Source organism: Bos indicus x Bos taurus, chromosome 15 (genome assembly GCF_003369695.1).
Source record: "Bos indicus x Bos taurus breed Angus x Brahman F1 hybrid chromosome 15, Bos_hybrid_MaternalHap_v2.0, whole genome shotgun sequence".
NCBI classification, from domain to species: Eukaryota; Metazoa; Chordata; class Mammalia; order Artiodactyla; family Bovidae; genus Bos; species Bos indicus x Bos taurus.
The window spans coordinates 27102969-27122428 of record NC_040090.1 but is presented as its reverse complement, the minus strand read 5'-3'; the positions used below and the strand labels follow the sequence as shown (position 1 = coordinate 27122428).

At 36.8% G+C, this 19460-nt stretch overlaps 1 protein-coding gene across 2 annotated transcripts in view; it reads left to right on the top strand.

Annotated features, from left to right (window-relative positions):
• Positions 1-6679: 6679 nt before the first annotated feature.
• Positions 6680-19460, top strand: part of ANO3 (anoctamin 3) — a 448326-nt gene continuing 435545 nt past the window's right edge. For both annotated transcript variants that reach the window (XM_027562801.1, XM_027562800.1), the window contains exon 1: positions 6680-7210. In XM_027562801.1, the coding sequence (XP_027418602.1) occupies positions 7057-7210 (154 nt within the window). In that variant the 5' untranslated portion in view covers positions 6680-7056. The remainder of the gene's footprint in view (positions 7211-19460) is intronic.

Sequence of the window (19460 nt, the reverse complement as noted above, 5' to 3'; positions counted from 1 at the left end):
TTGATACATGAAAATAATCATTACATCAAGGTCAGTGTTGAACTTAGTGTAGGAATAAAAATTAGTTTTAAATTTAACAATCACATTAAAAGGGAAATCATCTCAATAGACATTGAAAAAGTATTAGGCACAAGTCAACCCACATACTTTGTTTATAAAAGCAGTATGTTCTTATTGAAGTATGAATAAAGAGGGATGGCAATAATCTAATAAAGGAATATCTACAAAAAACATATGATAAGCTACATATGTAGTGAAAATTTTCTGTTCAGAATAGGAATGAAATAATATTCATGATTGTCATTTCAATTAACATGTACTAGATTTACTAGCCAGTGCAAAAAGAGCATAATTATTAAAAAGTTTTTAGGTATATAATTATTTTCTTATTGGAAGGTTAGAATCAAATGATGATTAAGAAAACGGAGCATATCTCATCTTAATTTCAGTATCTCTGGCTCTCAACTGGGGAGGATTTGTCCATGGACATCCTAAGTCAAACTCTATTTATTTTGAGGCAACTTCCTTTGTGTTATTATGGAATTGCCCATTATTCAGTCTATTTAACACTCACCTCCACAATATAGTCCAGAATTTTCTAAAAATTTCCAATACTTTGCTGTCTTGCTACTCTTAGATTTTTAAAATTTCTTCTGCTAATTCAAGGGTAGTCTATGGTAATTTATTTAGTTAGATCAATGGTTGGTTCAATGGAAAAGATAGGGTATAAACCTGCGGGCTCAAAGAGTCATTCTGAAACCAGAAAAATGATAAATATATGTCTGGGGAATTGTTTCACGCACTGCATCCAAGAGCAAAGCATCTGAGACAGTGAAAATACGTTGTCTGATATTTTCACTGATATTGTGACATGTCACTGATATTGTGTGATATATCACATAACAATTATTCAACTGTTATAAAGTAAAAATTGTTATAAACAATTACAATTCATAACAATTGTTCACTTGGGAATTTGTACATATCCTAAAACCTGTGTAGAAAGCAAGATTATACTTGTTTGAAAATGTATTGATGAGACTATTAAAATTGCAGTGATTCAAAATAAGTTTAACTATTTTAAAAATAAAATCAAGTTACTTTGGCCTGTTAAGAATCCAAGACACATTATAACAAATAGGCTTTATTGAAGAAGACAAAGTTTTGCAAATGCAGTTTATATTTTAGAATGAATAAAGGCCCAGATTTGAATTTATGGTAACCACTGGCAAGTGAGTGGTTACTATAATAACGGAGACAAACTGATCCAGATTGAGAGAAAAATTTTTGGAGTTAGACCAGTCAGCAGGAAGGTTATGTGCTGTTTCCTGCCCTCTTACGTTCCTACTCTAAGGAGAAAAATATTGGAGGATGTGTTTCAGGTATCAGAAAGATGACATGAGTCAAAAGTTTGCACTGATATTTCCAAAGATTTACAGACAAATATTCTGAATGTAAGTATTAGCTAAGCTATCGTGGAAAATACTTCATGAGAGAATTTGAAGTTTAGAACTAATTTAGGTAACATCTCCATCTTACTCAATGTTTTATGTCAATTTTGCCTCAGTAAAACTGTTAGGGGGAAAGAGGAGAATACAGTGTTTCTTAACTTAAAAAAAAAAAAGACTGGCAGTCACATTCTGACCAAAGACCCAAGAATAGATATGTGCTGAGGGTTCCAGTTCTTTAGTATCCACATTAAGGAAAGATTCTTTATTACTGACATTTTCAGGCCTCAGGAGATGTTTGTACCTACATCTCTAGTGGAAAAGGACATTGAAGTGAGTTTGTTGACAAAGTTTGCCCATATATATTATTCATAACAGTAAAATCTTATTTTTAATATACTGGAGAATAGTAATTGCTGGTTTATGAATATATGGACCATTTCAAGTAATTTTGTATGGTTTATAGATCCACCCATCTTAGAGAAGGTTAGTAACATTTTCCACACTTATATGAAGACACTTTGAAGTATGTGATTAATAAAATGTAATATTTAAGTTTTAGTAAATTTCAAGTTGTTTTATATGAATATGTCATATATTGATAATCAAAATACAGTAGTATTATGAGTACAGAGGGATGATGACTGGAGATATACAGTGTCTATATACATGCATAAATATACATATATATATTCTTTTTTTTCCCAAGGTGTCCTCATGTTCAAAAACTAAAACCCATGCTAGAAAAAATGAGACTGTCTTATGATATAAGATATCATACCCTCAGTGTTTTGCTGAAAAATCCCTTAGGCATTTCTAACTCTGGTTCTTATGCAAAATCACATTTCCATTCTTTCAAGGATTGCTTGAAAAAGGGAACACTGCAGGATTTGGGCAGACTTTTCAGAGGTATAGAGGGTAGAAATTATCATGTAGTTAAACCTCCGTGTGTGTGTGTGTGTGTGTGTGTGTGTGTGTGTGTAGCTCAGTTGTGTCCGACTCTTTTTGACTATATGGACTGTAGCCTGCCAGGTTACTCAGTCCATGGAATTCTCCAGGCAATAATACTGGAGCGGGTAGCTATGCCCACTTCCAGGGTATCTTTAAATCAAACCATCTAGACTCTATATTTAAGAAACTGCCCTTTACTATCTACCATAACAGATATTTCAATTATTATAAGCCCATACTTCATGATTCTAGAACCTACTTTATTTCTCTAAATTGTATAATGTACCTTTTGCTTTTATCATCTCCCCAAATTTATGCCAACTATCTTTTCTGCTACCCATTTTATCACTACTGACCTATTTATATCTCTCCTAGAAGCCTTAACTCAAGTTTTAAGAATCCATAGGTGGTAGGAGACAAGTAATTGTTTGTATTGCTGTGAAAGCACTTCATCAGGCATTCAGAATATTACTGATACTTTCATTTTTATTTTAAATATAGTATTTTTCTGAAATATCATTTATAATTTTTTATTGACGGATAATTGACTTACAGGTGTACAACGCAGTGATTCTAGATCCCCTGGAAAAGGAAATGGCAACCCACTCCAGTATTCTGGAGGAGCCTGATGGTCTGTAGTTTATGGAGTGGCAAAAGAATTAGACAAGACTTAGCGACTAAACTGCAACAACAACAACAACGTATGTATGTGTGTTCAGTTCAGTTCAGTTCGGTTCAGTCGCTCAGTCGTGTCCGACTCTTTGCGACCCCATGAATCGCAGCACGCCAGGCCTCCCTGTCCATCACCAACTCCCAGAGTTCACTGAGACTCATGTCCATTGAGTCAATGATGCCATCCAGCCATCATCCTCTGTCGTCCCCTTCTCCTCTTGCCCCCAATCCCTCCCAGCATCAGAGTCTTTTCCAAAGAGTCAACTCTTCGCATGAGGTGGCCAAAGTACTGGAGTTTCAGCTTTAGCATCATTCCCTCCAAAGAAATCCCAGGGTTGATCTCCTTCAGAATGGACTGGTTTGATCTCCTTGCAGTCCAAGGGACTCTCAAGAGTCTTCTCCAACACCACAGTTGAAAAGCATCAATTCTTCGGCGCTCAGCTTTCTTCACAGTCCAACTCTCACATCCATACATGACCACTGGAAAAACCATAGCCTTGACTAGATGGACCTTTGTTGGCAAAATAATGTCTCTGCTTTTGAATATGCTATCTAGATTGTGTGTGTGTGTCTATATGTGTGTCTATATATATATATATATATATATGTAATATATATTCTTTTCCAGATTCTTTTCTAGTATAGTAATTACAAAATATAGAGTATAATTTCCTATGCTATACAGTAAGTCCTTGTTGGTTACCTATTTTATATATAGTAGTGCATATATGTTAATAACAACCTCCTAATTTATCTGTCCTCCCTTTTCTCCTTTGGTAACCGTAAATTTTTTTTGTATGTCTGTGAGTCTCTTTTTGTTTTACAATAAGTGAATTTGTGTCTTTCTGGATCTCACATGTAAGTGATATGACACTTGTCTTTGTCTGACTTCACTTGGTATGTGCCTGTTACGGCTTCCCAGGTGGTGCTACTCTCCAGGTCCATCCATGTTGCTGCAAATGACATTATTGTATTCTTTTTTATGGCTGAGTAGAAAGTGAAGAAGAACTAAAGAGCCTCTTGATGAAAGTGAAATAGGAGAGTGAAAAAGTTGGCTTAAAGCTCAACATTCAGAAAATGAAGATCATGGCATCCAGTTCCATCACTTCATGGCAAATGATGGGAAACAGTGGCTGACTTTATTTTTCTTGGCTCCAAAATCACTGCAGTTGGTGATTGTAGCCATGAAATTAAAAGACACTTACTCCTTGGAAAGAAAGTTATGACCAACCTAGGCAGCATATTCAAAAGCAGAGACATTACTTTGCCAACAAAGGTCTGTCTAGGCTATGGTTTGTCTGGTGGTCAAGTATGGATGTGAGAGTTGGACTATAAAGAAGGCTGAGCACCAAAGAATTGATGCTTTTGAACTGTGGTGTTGGAGAAGACTCTTGAGAGTCCCTTGGACTGCAAGGAGATCCAACCAGTCCACCCTAAATGAGATCAGTCCTGGGTGTTCTTTGGAAGGACTGATGTTGAAGATGAAACTCCAATTCTTGGCCATCTGATGTGAAGAGCTGACTCATTGGAAAAGACCCTGATGCTGGGAAAGATTGAGGGCAGGAAGAGAAGGGGATGAAGAGGACGAAATGGTTGGATGGCGTCACTGACTCAATGGATGTGGGTTTGGGTATACACCGGGAGTTGGTGATGGACAGGGAGGCCTGGAGTGCTGTGGTTCATGGGGTCGCAAAGAGTCAGACACGACTGAGAGACTGAGCTGAACTGAACTGAACTGAATATTCCATTTTATGTATGTACCACATCTTTTTATCCATTTATCTGTCAATGGACATTTAGGTTTTTTCCATGTCTTGGTCATTGTAAATAGTGCAGTGAATACTGGGGTACATGTAACTTTTTGAGGTATAGTTTTTTCCAGATACATCCCAGGAATGGGATATCAAGATCATATGGAAACTGTGTATTTTGTTTTTTAAACTGATCATTTGGTTATGCTTTCACCATCTTATCCAAGCAAAGTGTCATATAATTACCAGAGAAACTTGGTCGTATTAGCCATTTCAGTCAGATTGTTCATTCCTGTTCAAGAACTGTGGTAGCCTGGGTTTGCCTAGCATATTTTCTTGTTGTCCTTTGCTGTTGGAATGATGATGATTCCATGGCTATGAACAGTAGTTTATAAAAGCATGTAGCGCAGAGAGCCAGTTTTCTTTACTTGTTTGTTCAGTTACAATAATTAATGATGAGTAAGACTTGTCACTTTTTCTCCAGAATCCTTTTATATTATAACAGCAGTGGATTTGCAAGCCTGTTTTATATATTTACCTTCTCAGAGCCTTCAAACATATTTGTAACCTGGCTGGGGATTGTCTTTCATTCCACAGTACCTGGCCTGCAGGGGAATGCAGGGGAATAATAAGTAAGCTTAAGTAGTCCAACAAATACCAGCGCTTGGCATTTTTGTATATAAGCTAATACCTAGTACAGGGTCAATACATATTCACTTAAATGAAGAAATAAATGGTTAAGTAATATTCCATTGTACATATATTATATTGCCTTTATCCATTTATCCATCAGTGGACATTTATATAGCTTTCATGTTTGCCTGCTGTGAACAAGGAGGTGCAATATCTCTTCAAAATAGTGATTTCATTTCGTTTTATACAACCAGAAGTGGAATTACCAAATTATACAGCAGTTCTATCTTTTTAATCTTTTGAGGAACCTCCACAGTGTTGTCCTGAAGAAGGCAATGGCACCCCACTCCAGTACTCTTGCCTGGAAAATCCCATGGACTGAGGAGCCTGGTAGGCTGCAGTCCATGGGCTCGCTAAGAGTCGGACACGACTGAGCGACTTCACTTTCACTTTTCACTTCATGCATTGGAGAAGGAAATGGCAACCCACTCCAGTGTTTTTGCCTGGAGAATACCAGAGACGGGGGAGCCTTGTGGGCTGCCGTCTATGGGGTCGCAGAGAGTCAGACACGACTGAAGCGACTTAGCAGCAGCAGCAACAGTACACAGTGTTCTTCTTCTTTTTTTTTTTTCTGTAACCTGCCTGCATGTTGTATCTTGTGTTTTTGTTTTGTTTTTGTTTTCTTTGTAATAGCCATTCTAGTGAATGTGAAGTGGTATCTCATTGTGGTTTTATTTGCCCTTGCCCGATGATTAGCAACGTTGAACACCTTTTCGCTTACTTGTTGGCCATTTGTATGTTTTCCTGGGAAGACATGCAGGTTGTTTGCCAGTTCTTTAACTGGATTCTTTTGCTGCCAAATTGTATGAATTCTTTGTATATTTCAGATGTTACGCACTTTCAGTTACATGGTTTACAAATGTTTTCTCCCATTCCATAGTTTGCCTTTTCATTTTGTTGACTGTATTTTTGTTGTGCAGAACTTTTTAGTTTAACTCATCATTTAATCTCCACTATCACAAGCATGTTTCAGGAAGCATGAAGACTACAGTCTCACAATCCTGACCGAGGAAATATAATTTAGAATTAACTTCCTTCCAAATTAAGACATTCCTCTGATGTGCTGCCCAGTGGAATAAAGTTGCATTCTCTGACAGTACTTAGCCCCACCCAGCTGATCTTTTGTGTACAGATATGCGGAGACCTAATACCAAGTTACTAAAAGCATCTCTCTGCAGCCTTGCCTGTATCTTCACTTAGCTCATTTTACTTTCTGTTGCAGCCTCTCTGAGATGGGGTTAGCACTGCTATCATTTAAAGGCAGCAAGATTATCTTCAAGAAAAACAGCGCTAAAATCCATCCATCCTCTTGACGTCAATTGCTTAGGAAGGGAGTGAATACAGAAAACTTCGTAAAGTCAGCTCTGCATGTTTTATCTCTTTTAAATTTCCAAGTGAAAACAATTACTAGAAAGCCTGGGGTTGTTGCTGATTATAAAACAGTGATTTTCCCCCTCCTGTGATTTTTAAAAATTCAGTAGTTTGAACTATCTGAATCAAAGTTTAAACTTTGATTTATATAGCTGTATAAGAATTTTGCAATGTCAACTGTGAAGTTTGAATTGGATAATCTTTCTCCTGAAGGATTCAGACATGAGCATGCTTCCAGCTCAGATTTTGCTTTAACCTGCTTGACTGAACTTTCTGGTGATTCTAGTCAATGGGAACTTCAGCACTCCAATTCTGTCCCTGTTGGTAAGCTAAACCTTAGATTGATATTTTTGAGTATCTTAACTTATATCTGTACTTTTTAAATGCCAGATGTGTAAAAAGTAAATCTTAATGTCATTTACTTTGCAGTCGTGTAACTGGTGTCAATTTTAGTTTCTTGAGCTGTTTTTTCCTGAAATATATAAATACTTTTTATAGAAAAGAATAGAGGGTTTGCCAATAGAGTAAAATGTCAGAAAACAAATTCAATGAACTAAAAAAAGTTAATGGTGAAGTAGATTTTGTTTGTCTGAACACTCAAGTCTATCATGGCTTAGTTTTGTTTGGGACGACTGATGAAATCAGGGGATTTATCCATAAACTGCAAAAAAAAAAAAAAAAAAAAAAAAGCCCTGCCATCTTTCATTCCTCTTTTTTATTTCTGTTTTCTTTTACATAATTATATCAAAGACAAAATATGCTTTGCCTCTCTTTAAGAACAAGATAGTATTCCTTTTGGTTTTGTTATTTTATTTGGATTCTGTGTGAGCTGACAGTGTTAATAGAATTTAATGTGAAGAATTTCTTTTTTGATACCTTTGGGTATTACTTATCCAGAATCTCAGTTTTCCTTCTTGCTCTGCAATTTTGAGTAACTAATGCTAGACACTAATAGTTTGCATTCATCAAAAACTTCTGAGGGTTTCATTTGGATGAACAGCTGTGAGATGTCAATAATAAATTGTTCTTTGTAGAAAAAAATTGTATAATAAATAATACTTAAATGTTATTCTAAAGGAAAACTATTATGATTTAGTTCTTTATCTTTACTCATAAAAATGACAGTGTAATATGAATGTAAAAGTTAAGCAAAGCCTTCTGGCATTGAAATATGTGTAATATCATGTATGAAATGAGTTGCCAGTCCAGGTTCGATGCACAATACTGGATGCTTGGGGCTGGTGCACTGGGACGACCCAGAGGGATGGTATGGGGAGGGAGGAGGGAGGAGGGTTCAGGATGGGGAACACATGTATACCTGTGGCAGATTCATTTTGATATATGGCAAAACTAATATAATATTGTAAAGTTAAATAAAATAAAATAAAAAAAAAAGTTAAGCAAAGCCTTCATCACTCTGGTTGTTACTGGACACTAATCTTTGTCCAGTGAAAAATATTTGCAGAAATAATAAATTCCATTTTGTAACCAGAGGATTATTCCAAGAGAATCTGGCATGTTTATTTGTTTTGAGATGTTTAAAAAGAAGCTTTATGTGACTCCAAACCAATTGCTGATTTTTTTGTTGATAGATTCTTTGTCTTCTGTGACTTGTTTTATTATACTATAGGCAGTTCTACAGTCAGGAGATATAACAATCTTTTGTAAATTTTCTTTCCATTGTAAGAAAAGAGGTCCCCATGTTATTGTCTTTTTCTTAAATTGAGAATCTTCTTGAGAATTGAACCTACAATTTCATAAAGTGGAAAAATCAGTTCTTTACAAGTAAATGCAGCTTTATACAGGAAACTTCGACAGGAAAATAAAATTTATAAACAAAGCGTTTGCCAGTTCAATCATTTTCTTTGCAAGGAATTTTATCTTATTTCATCTCTGTCATAGCACATCTTGAATTGAACAGTTGTCTTCATGCAGTTGAGCTGTACATCTATAGCTTAAGTGTAAACCCAGAGCCTGGAAGACACTTCCTCATTGATATCCTGGCAGTGCCTCAAATTCAAAACAACTAAGCAAAACTTCCTAAAAACTCCTCCTCCTTTTTATATCCTTTTTTTCCCTTTTAGTCAATAACTGCTTAGCATATATTTCAGTATAAAGTTTGTGTTTAGTTGTATGCATATTAGTTTATTAATAATATTTGTCTTCTCTACCTCTTTGACAACCACTGTAGCCCTAGTACTCAGTAGGGTGCCTGGCAATAAAAGGTTCTTGATGTGACTCCCTGCCTGCATACCTAAGGGACTGAAAGATTGGCCCTCTTCATTCCGCCTAGTGCATGCACCTGTGTAGATTTCTAACTGATCTCACCTCCAGGTTCTCTAACAAGCCTCTTGCATATTGACAGTCACATTTGTTGTTGTTTGGTTGCTCAGTCATGTCTGACTCTTTGCCACTCCATGGACTGCAGCTCGCCAGGCTTCCCTGCCCTTCCCCATCTCCCGGAGCTTGCTCAAACTCATCTCCACTGAGCTGGTGATGCCATGCAACCATCTCATCCTCTGTCGTCCCCTTCTCCTCTTGCCTTTGATCTTTCCCAGCATCAGGATCTTTTCTAATGGGTTGGCTATCAGGTGGCCAGAGTATTGGAGCTTCAGTTTCAGCCTCAGTCCTTCCAAAAAATATTCAGGGTTGATTTCCTTTAGGATTGACTGGATTGTTCTCATTGCTGTCCAAGGGACTCTCAAGAGTCTTCTCCAATACCACATTTCAGAAGCATCAATTCTTTGATGCTCAGCCTTCTTTAAGGTCCAACTCTCACATTCATGCATGACTACTGGAAAAACCATAGCTTTGACTAAAAGGACCTTCGCTGGCAAAGTAATGTCTCTGTTTTTTAGTATGTTTTCTGGGTTGGTCATAGTTTTTCTTCCAAGGAGCAAGTGTTTTTTAATTTCATGGCTGCAGTCATCATCTGTGCTTTTTTTGGAGCCCAAGAAAATAAAGACTGTCAGTGTTTCCATTGTTTCCCCATCTATTTGTCATGAAGTGATGGGACCAGATGCCATGATCTTAATTTTTTGAATGCTGAGTTTTAAGCCAACTTTTTCACTCTCCTCTTTCACCTTCATCAATAAGCTCTTTAGTTTCTCTTTCCTTTCTGTCATAAGGGTGGTGTCATCTGCATATCTGAGGTTATATTTCTCCTGGCAATCTTGATTCCAGCTTGTGCTTCATCCAGCCAGGCATTTCACATGATGTACTCTGTATATAAGTTAAATAAGCAGGGTAACAATATACAGCCTTGAAATACTCCTTTCCTAATTTTGAACCAACTGTCCAGTTCTAACTGTTGCATCTTGACCGGCATACAGATTCTGCAGGAGGCAGATAAGGTGGTCTGGTATTCCCATCTCTTGAAGAATTTTCCACAGTTTTTTTTGTGATCCACACAGTCAAAGGCTTTAGCATAGTCAATGAAGCAGAAGCAGATGCTTTTCTGGAATTCTCTTGTTTTTTTTTTATATGATCCAACGGATGTTGGCAATTTGATCTCTGGTTCCTCTGCCTTTTCTAAATCCAGCTTGAACATCTGGAAGTTCTCGGTTTACGCACTGTTGAAGCCTAGCTTGGAGAATTGTGAGCATTATTCTGCTAGAATGTGAAATGAGTGCAACTGTGGGGTAGTTTGAACATTCTTTGGCATTTCCTTTCTTTGGGATTGGAATGAAAACTGACCTTTTCCAATCCTGTGGCCACTGCTGCATTTTCCAAATTTGCTGGCATATTGAGTGCAGCACTTTCACAGCATCATCTTTTAGGATTTTAAATAACTCAGCTGGAATTCCATCACCTCCACTAGCTTTATTCATAATAATGTTTCCTAAAGGCTCACTTTACTTCACAGTCCAGGATGTCTGGCTCAAGGTGAGTGATCACACCACCTGGTTATCTGAGTCATTAAGATCTTTTTTTGTATAATTCTTCTCTGTATTATTTCCACCTCTTCTTAATATCTTCTGCTTCTTTTAGGTCCATACCATTTCTGTCTTTTTTTTTTTTAATACATCTTTTCATTAAATATTAGCTTGGTGTCTCTGATTTTCTTGAAGAGATCTCTAGTCTTTCCCATTCTATTGTTTTCCTCTGTTTCTTTGCATTGATCACTTAGGAAGGCTTTCTTATCTCTCCTTGGAATTCTCTGGAGCTGTGCAGTCAGATGGTATATCTTTCCTTTTCTCCTTTGCTTTTTGCTTCTCTTCTTTTCTCAGCTAATTGTAAGGCCTCCTCAGATAACCATTTTGCCTTTTTGCATTTCTTTTTCTTGGGGATGGGATTGATCACCACCTCCTGTACAATGTTACGAACCACCATCCATAGTTCTTTAGGCACTCTATCAGATCTAATCCTTTGAATCTATTTGTCACTTCCACTGTATCGTCAGAAGGGATTTGATTTAGGTCATTCCTGAATGGCATAGTGGTTCCCTACTTTTTTTAATTTAAGAAGACAGTCACATAGTCCTTCATAAGTACAAGTCTGACCTATTTTCACCTTTGTTTACAATTTCTGTAATTCTTTATGACTTCAGTTATAAACCTAGTGCTCTATGATCTAAATCTGTTTTCTTCCAAAACGTTTCCAGCCTCATATAACCTACACATACCCAACAAGAATGTTTTCCACTTTAAATCAGTGTGCATATTATTCTTTAAAAATAATTTCCAATAATTCTTTCCCTCTGCCTCTATTAAGATCTCACTGAGATAAAATACTGTTGTATCCCCAAATACCTATGATTAACTCTCTATATAAAGGAATTTTTCCTGTTGCTAAACTTCTACAAAATGTTTGTTCATTGTGTTAAAATATTCACATTCTAATTATTTTTATAAATACATATGCTCATGGATCCTTTCCTATTAGATTATGCTGCTTAAAGGTAATTGCCATTTCACAATTGTTTTTGTGTCTGTGAATCACATACAACAATTGTCTGTCACATACAATAAATATGATTCAGTGAATTGCCAGTTAGTACCATATAGTTTGGGCTTCCCTGGTAGGTCAGCTGGTAAAAAATCTGCCTGCAATGCAGGAGACCCCCGTTCAGTTCCTGGGTCAGGAAGATACCCTGGAGAAGGGATAGGCTACCCACTCCAGTATTCCTGGGCTTCCCTGGTGGCTTAGACCTGGTGGCTCAGACCTGGGTTCGATCCCTGGGTTAGGAAGATCCCCTAGAGGAGGGCCTGGCAAACTACTCCACTGTTCTTGCCAGGAGAATCTCATGGACAGAGAAGCCTGGCAGGCTGTGGTCCGTGGGTTCAAAAAGAGTGGTATGTGACTAAGCACAGAACAGTATAGTTTATCTTTTAATGAATTTTATGTTATAGGTAGTATTTACTGAAATAAAATTATACATATATTTTAACAGCCAAAATATGTGGAAATTATTACACAATATGTTGCCTGATAATAACAAGTACCTGGAATTTGTTTTTTATTTGAAATTTTTATGGAGCATTGAGCATTCTAGAATCTGCTTTGTCCTATTTCTAATAGAGACAGGTTGTATCCTTTCATTCAATATATATTGATTGAATATTCATGAGAGTTAATGCTTAGATGTCTATATGAAAATAAAATTAGGTGATAACAGAAGTAGAGAAGAACTGTATCCTTTTAATCTCAGTGGCATGACAGTGTGCATTTTTTTTCTTTTTGGTAACTTTATTTATTTTTGGCTGTGCTGGATCTGGTTGCGGGGAGAGGAGGACTCTCTCCAGGTGTGTAGCGGGTTCCTCACTGTGGCTTCTCTCCTTGCAGAGCATGGGCTCCAGGCACATGAACTTCAGTAGTTCTGGAACATGGGCTCAGTAGTCACAGTTCCTAGGCTCCAAAGCACAGGCTCAATAGTTGTGGCACATGGGCTTAGTGGCTCCACAGCGTGTGGGATCTTCCCAGACCAGGGACTGAACCTGACTCTATTGCAATGGGAGGTGGATACTTTACCACTGAGCCAGCAGGGAAGCCCAGCAGCATGTTTTAAGTATGCATATGTGCATACTCCTAGCATGGGAAAATGAAGTATGAGATGAATGGTAGTTCCTACATTTTGTCAGTCAGTCAGTTGCGACAGTTCAGTCACTCAGTCAGTCTGACTCTTTGTGACCCCATGGACTGCAGTGCACCAGGCCTCCCTGTCCATCACCAAGTCCCAGAGTTTCCTCAAACTCATGTCCGTTGAGTCGGTGATGCCATCCAGCTATCTCTGTCATCCCCTTCTCCTCCCGCCTTCAATCTTTCCCAGCATCAGTGTCTTTTCAAATGAATCAGTAATCAGCTTCAGCATCAGTCCTTCCAATGAACACTCAGTACTGATTTCCGTTAAAATTGACTAGTTGGATTTCCTTGCTGTGTCCAAGGGACTCTCAAGAGTCTTCTCCGACACCACAGTTCAAAAGCATCAATTCTTCGGTGCTCAGTTTTCTTTATAGTGCAACTCTCACATCCATACATGACCACTGGAAAAACCATAGCTTTGACTAGATGGACCTGTGTTGGCAAAGTAATGTCTCTGTTTTTTAATATGTTGTGTAGGATGATCATAACTTTTATTCCAAGGGCAAGCGTCTTTTAATTTCATGACTGTAGTCACCATCTGCAGTGATTTTGGAGCCCAGAAAAATAAAGTCTGTAACTATTTCCACTGTTTCCCCATCTATTTCCCATGAAGTGATGGGACCAGATGCCATGATCTTAGTTTTCTGAATGGTGAGTTTTAAGTCAACTTTTTCACTCTCCTTTTTCATTTTCATCAAGAGGCTTTTTAGTTCTTCACTTTCTGGCATAAGGGTGGTGTCATTTGTATATCTGAGGTTATTGATATTTCTACCAGCAATCTTGATTCCGGTTTGTGCTTCATCCAGCCCAGAGTTTCTCATGATGTACTCTGCATATAGGTTAAATAAGCAGGGTGACAATATACAGCCTTGATGTACTCCTTTTCCTATTTGGAACCAGTCTGTTGTTCCATGTCCAGTTCTAACTGCTGCTTCCTGACCTGCATACAGGTTTATCAAGAGGCAGATCAGGTGGCCTGGTATTCCCATTTCTTTAAGAATTTTCCACAGTTTGTTGAGATCCACACAGTCAAAGGCAAATGTCTGACAAAATATGGTCCACTGGAGAAGGGAATGCAAACCACTTCAGTATTCTTGCCTTGAGAATCCCATGAACAGTATGAAAAAGCAAAAAGATATGACACTTAGAGATGAACTCCCCAGGTCAGTAGGTGCCCAATATGCTACTGGAGATCAGTGGAGAAATAACTCCAGAAAGAATGAAGAGATGGAGCCAAAGCAAAAACAACACCCAGTTGTGGATGTGACTGGTGATAGAAGAAAAGTCCAATGCTGTAAAGAACAATACTGCATAGGAACTTGGAATGTTAGGTCCTTGAATCAAGGCAAATTAGAAGTGGTCAAACAGGAGATGGCAAGAGTGAATGTCAACATTTTAGGAATCAGCAAACTAAAATGGACTGGAATGGGTGAACTTAACTCAGATGACCATTATATCTACTATTGTGAGCAAGAATCCGTTAGAAGAAATGGAGTAGCCATCATAGTAAACAAAGGAGTCTGAAATGCAGTACTTGGATGCAGTCTCAAAAACGACAGAATGATCTCTGTTTGTTTCTAAGCCAAACCATTCAACATCATAGTAATCCAAGTCTATGCCCTGACAAGTAATGCTGAAGAAGATTTTAATGGATCTGTCTAAAAAGAAATACATTCCATTGTCTGCAAAAGCAGTATTTATACTTTTCACTTTTTTAAAAATACCTTGAAGATAACACATACCTACAGAATTTAAATAGTTCTCACAAGACATCTATTAGATAGAGTTTGTTTATCTTAAACTGTTCACTAAGAGAATCCAAATTTCAGAGAAGTAATTTAATTGGACAAAAGTCATATACATATAGTAAGAGAGAGAGTGTGTGTGTGTGTTTGTGTATGTTGGGGAAGTTTAAGAGTTCTTAATCTGTTTTCTGTCTCTAGTGTTTTTTCCTTCTTAACACAAGTGGGACATTAAGTTTAAAGAAAGTCACATGGGGGAACATGCTTTATTGTGTTCCAGAAATGAATTTAATTAGTAATCAGTAAATTTCCTGTCTGGACTCCAGAATGCACTTTAAATGATTTGTGAGCCAGTGAGCATTTCATCATTATGGTCATCTTGGTCATCATCCTTACTGTTGTGTTAATGACAAGCACAGATATATCATTTCCTGTGTATTCAAGCAGTGCTTTCTTTTATACCTATAATGTTTATATTTATATATAAAACATATAATGTTTATTTATAACATACTAATGTAATATATATACATATATACATACATACATGTATACACACACACACACACACACACACACACACTCTGGAGAAGGGAATGGCAACCCACTGCAGTATTCTTGCCTGGAGAATCCCCACAGATAGAGGAGCCTGGCGGGTCACAGTCCATGGGGTCGCAAAGAGTCGGACATGACTAAGCAACTAACACTACATTACTACACTATACACACACAAATGTATGTATTTACATATTTAATTTCTCATGTTCAGCCCTATGGAGAGTTAGGTAATATTATTTCCTTATCACACTACTAGTCAATCAACAGATATTTTCTACACCTTAAGAAATGTGTAGTGGAGTAATGGATCATTTCTCGCTGTGAGAACAGTGGTTCACATTTGATATATGTGCCAACATGAACAATAAGGAACAAATTATATGTACATAAATGCAAAGAGTGGTTACCACTGATTTTAGATGTTTATAAAATCTACACATCTTTAATTTTCTGTAACAATCTGTTATGCATCTATAGGTTATAAAAACTTATTTAAACCTAATTGTGTCTTTGATTCGGAGAAGGCGATGGCACCCCACTCCAGCACTCTTGCCTGGAAAATCCCATGGATGGAGGAGCCTGGTAGGCTGCAGTCCATGGGGTCGTGAAGAGTCGGACATGACTGAGCGACTTCACTTTCACTTTTCACTTTCATGCATTGGAGAAGGAAATGGCAACCCACTCCAGTGTTCTTGCCTGGAGAATCCCAGGGACGGCGGAGCCTGGTGGGCTGCCATCTCTGGGGTCGCACAGAGTCGGACACGACTGAAGCAACTTAGGAGCAGCAGCAGCAGTGTCTTTATTATTGTGACTTTTTGGTGACTGGCTCTACTTGATAGTTAGACACCTACAATTTAGGAAGCAGATCATTTGTTCAGGTTGTGGTTATTATAATATAGCAGAAAGAAGACATAACTACTGCAGACTGTAGCAAAACCGGATGCAATTTTAAAGAATGTCTTCTCCCCTTGTCTATAGTGTCTGCCTGTGTGGATGTCTAGTTCTCTAGAGTGACTTACTGCTCTGTCTTTACATCTGTTTTCTATATCCTTGATGCTTCTGAATGTTTGCTTTTTTGTCAGCTCCTCAGGGACTCTTACTATTTTTCATGAACTGTTTTTCTAGTTTCAAATTAACCTGTTGCTGCATGATGCAGACACGACATTCCTTTAGAATTTAAGTACCTCATACAATTAGATAATAACCTCTTAACATAAAATCGTATATTACTGAAAAAAAGTTGTGTCAGTTATCTCAATTATGTGAAAGCAAACCAGTAAACATCCATTTGGACCAATGGGCTGCATATTGAAACAATGCTTATATAATTCACATAAGTACTGCTACAAATACTTCACAGTGGTGGTAAGTGTACAGTGCTAATTCTGAAGATCATTTTGTTCATCTATTATTCCTTACCAAAACCAGGTATGTCCCACTGATAGTCATGTAACTTCCAGTGTGATAAAGTAACATTTTGATCAATGTGATCTATAATTCACTTAAAGGCCAATAACATAAAATACATTTCAATGGTTGAAAGATTTTGGCCATAATAGATAGTAAATCTTTTTTCTAGAGTTTCATACAGTGCAGTCTAATATATTCAAGAATGTATGTGATTCAACTTTGAAGAAGTTTGTTAATTTTATTTAATCTAGGACTGTGCATGTTTATTAGACTCAAAACACTTTTACATAGAACATTTCCAACATCCTGCAAGATTTGCTTTGAAGATTTAAAGAATACATTATGTAACTAATGAAATAATGGGAACTCTAATAAAAAATCAAGATAGGGTCTCACTAAGTCACCTCAAAGTATACCACCTTAGACAAGGTTTTAACATCTCTTCTGGATGATTTTCCTAATCTATACAATATCTAGAATAGATTAGTTGATCTTGAAGGCCACTGATAATTATAAAAAAACTTAATAAAAACAGATTCAGAACATTTCCAATACACATCATTAAGCTTGGTAAAGCCAGTAATATAAAAATAGGTAAAGATAATGTGTATATTTATATGTAAGTTATAGCAGTGAGTGTCAGCATATGCAATGAACTTCATAATTTTCGGAGCTCTTTTACATTTGAATTTTACAACCACTCTGTAGATGAAATCATTTTATTATTCCCGTTTTACAAATAAAGAAACTGCATATCTAACAGTTAAATTTTAGTCAGTGGCAAACCAAGGACTTAAATCCAGGTTTTTTCCAATTCCACATGTTATTACCACTATGCTACTACAAGTATAAGTACCACTATTGCTGTAATGATTATAGTGAAAAATATGAAAAACAACAATATTTACTATATTAATTGCCTTCCAGACAATTCTAATCTCATTTTATTCTTCCGATACTGTTCAGAAGAACGGAGAGATTCAATAGTATTGTAATCACCTGTCATATTTCAAATATAGTTTTTCAATAAAGAAGGGTTGAGCTGGTATCTTTGCAAGAAAAAATATGACAAGTAACTTGTTAAGCTAGGAATGACTACTTGGCCTACAGAAATTAACTGTTAACATGCTGGTTTTAAAAAATTAGTATGATCATTTCAAATGTGTTCTATATATTTGGTGAAGCACAGAATCTTTTAATAGTGTTAATCATTTTAAATCATTTTTTCCTGTCTAAATTAGGAAGCTTATTCAATTCTAATGATTTCTGGTAAACTAATCCTAACTTTTGACCAACTATCATTAAATACTAGAGGCTGACACAATTGCTGTACTTTAAAAAATTGCCTTTGAGTTATTTCCATAAGCGACTTGCTTTCTTCTCTAAATTTTTATTTAAAAAAAATTCAGATGTCTTAGCAAGGTGCTGGTGTACTGTGCATTTACAGTAACATTTTGATGCAAACAACATCCTTTCTGCTTTCTTTTGTTTGTAGCTGAGGATTAACTTGAAATTATTCTATTTAGTCATACTGCTACTTAATACCAAAGATGAAGATGAGAAGCTGGGTCTCATTTCTCATCTATTGCATTTCACACTAAAGTAGTTATCTTCCCTCAAAAATTTCTTAGTATCATGTCTCCCTGATACCAAGTGAAAATAAATCTACTCCACTGAAGTATAACTGAGACATAAAACAATTAATTATTGTGCTTTCCTTAGGAAACAGATTTTAAGGTGTCATATGATCGCAAACAAATGCTGTATTTTCAAGAGCATTGCACCATTCAGTAGTAATGAGAGGAGTAAATATAAACCCATGATAAATATTACACAGTATCCCCATCAAAAGGCACACACGTACATACACATTCAGTCACTGTGTTTTTTAGAGAATTTTATTGCTATTTTTTTGAAAGTGTTCTGGAACCCAGAAATGACTGACCACTCTGCTGAAATTCTAGTTGTGCTAAGCATAAAAACAATCTTTTTATCATCATAGGTGTTTTGGGCTATTATCAAATGGGCTTTTCAATGATTATTTTTTGTCTCAAAAAATTAAGAGCATGACTACTAAAGGGAATCCAAAGAATAGGTTCTGTGTTCTCTGACCTTGGGGTATGAGGATGAGCATCCAACTAATGTCAGCCCAGAAGACTATCTCTGACCAAAAAGTAGAAGACAGGCCACTCTACAAAAAGAGGTTTGTTCAGTTAGAAGTAATTAGAGGTACTAACTTTTTTGAGATGCTTAGAACTATAACCAGCTGCCACATGACTAATTATAGTTGTACAAACATCACCAACTGTTCGTTTTTATTAAATGTCTGCTCTGTGTCCAACTCTCTGCCAGTGTCTGTGAGAAATGTACTTGGAAGGCCCAATGTCTGCTCTAAATCTGGTTATGAAAAAATCCATATGTATGATTGAAACAGGTTACTGTCTCATCCTGCCAGTGTCATTCAGGGCAGGAACCTATGAACCGGGAGGACAGTGCTTTTAGAGAGGTAGTTCTTAAAGCCAAAGTGTAGCCCACAGAGCACTTGCATTAGAATCTTGTAATATGTGAATATTCTTGGATCCCATCCCAGACCCATTACATGTACACTCTGTGGTTATAATACAGAAATCTAGATTTTAGAAACTTCTCATAATATGACTCTGTATACCAAAGGTTGAGAACCAATGTTTTTGTCAATGGCAAGGAGAGGTTTATTGGCAAAGGCCCCTTTCGGTGATCACTATATTATGGCATTTGTTTTTTTTTTCCAGATAATTTCTGAT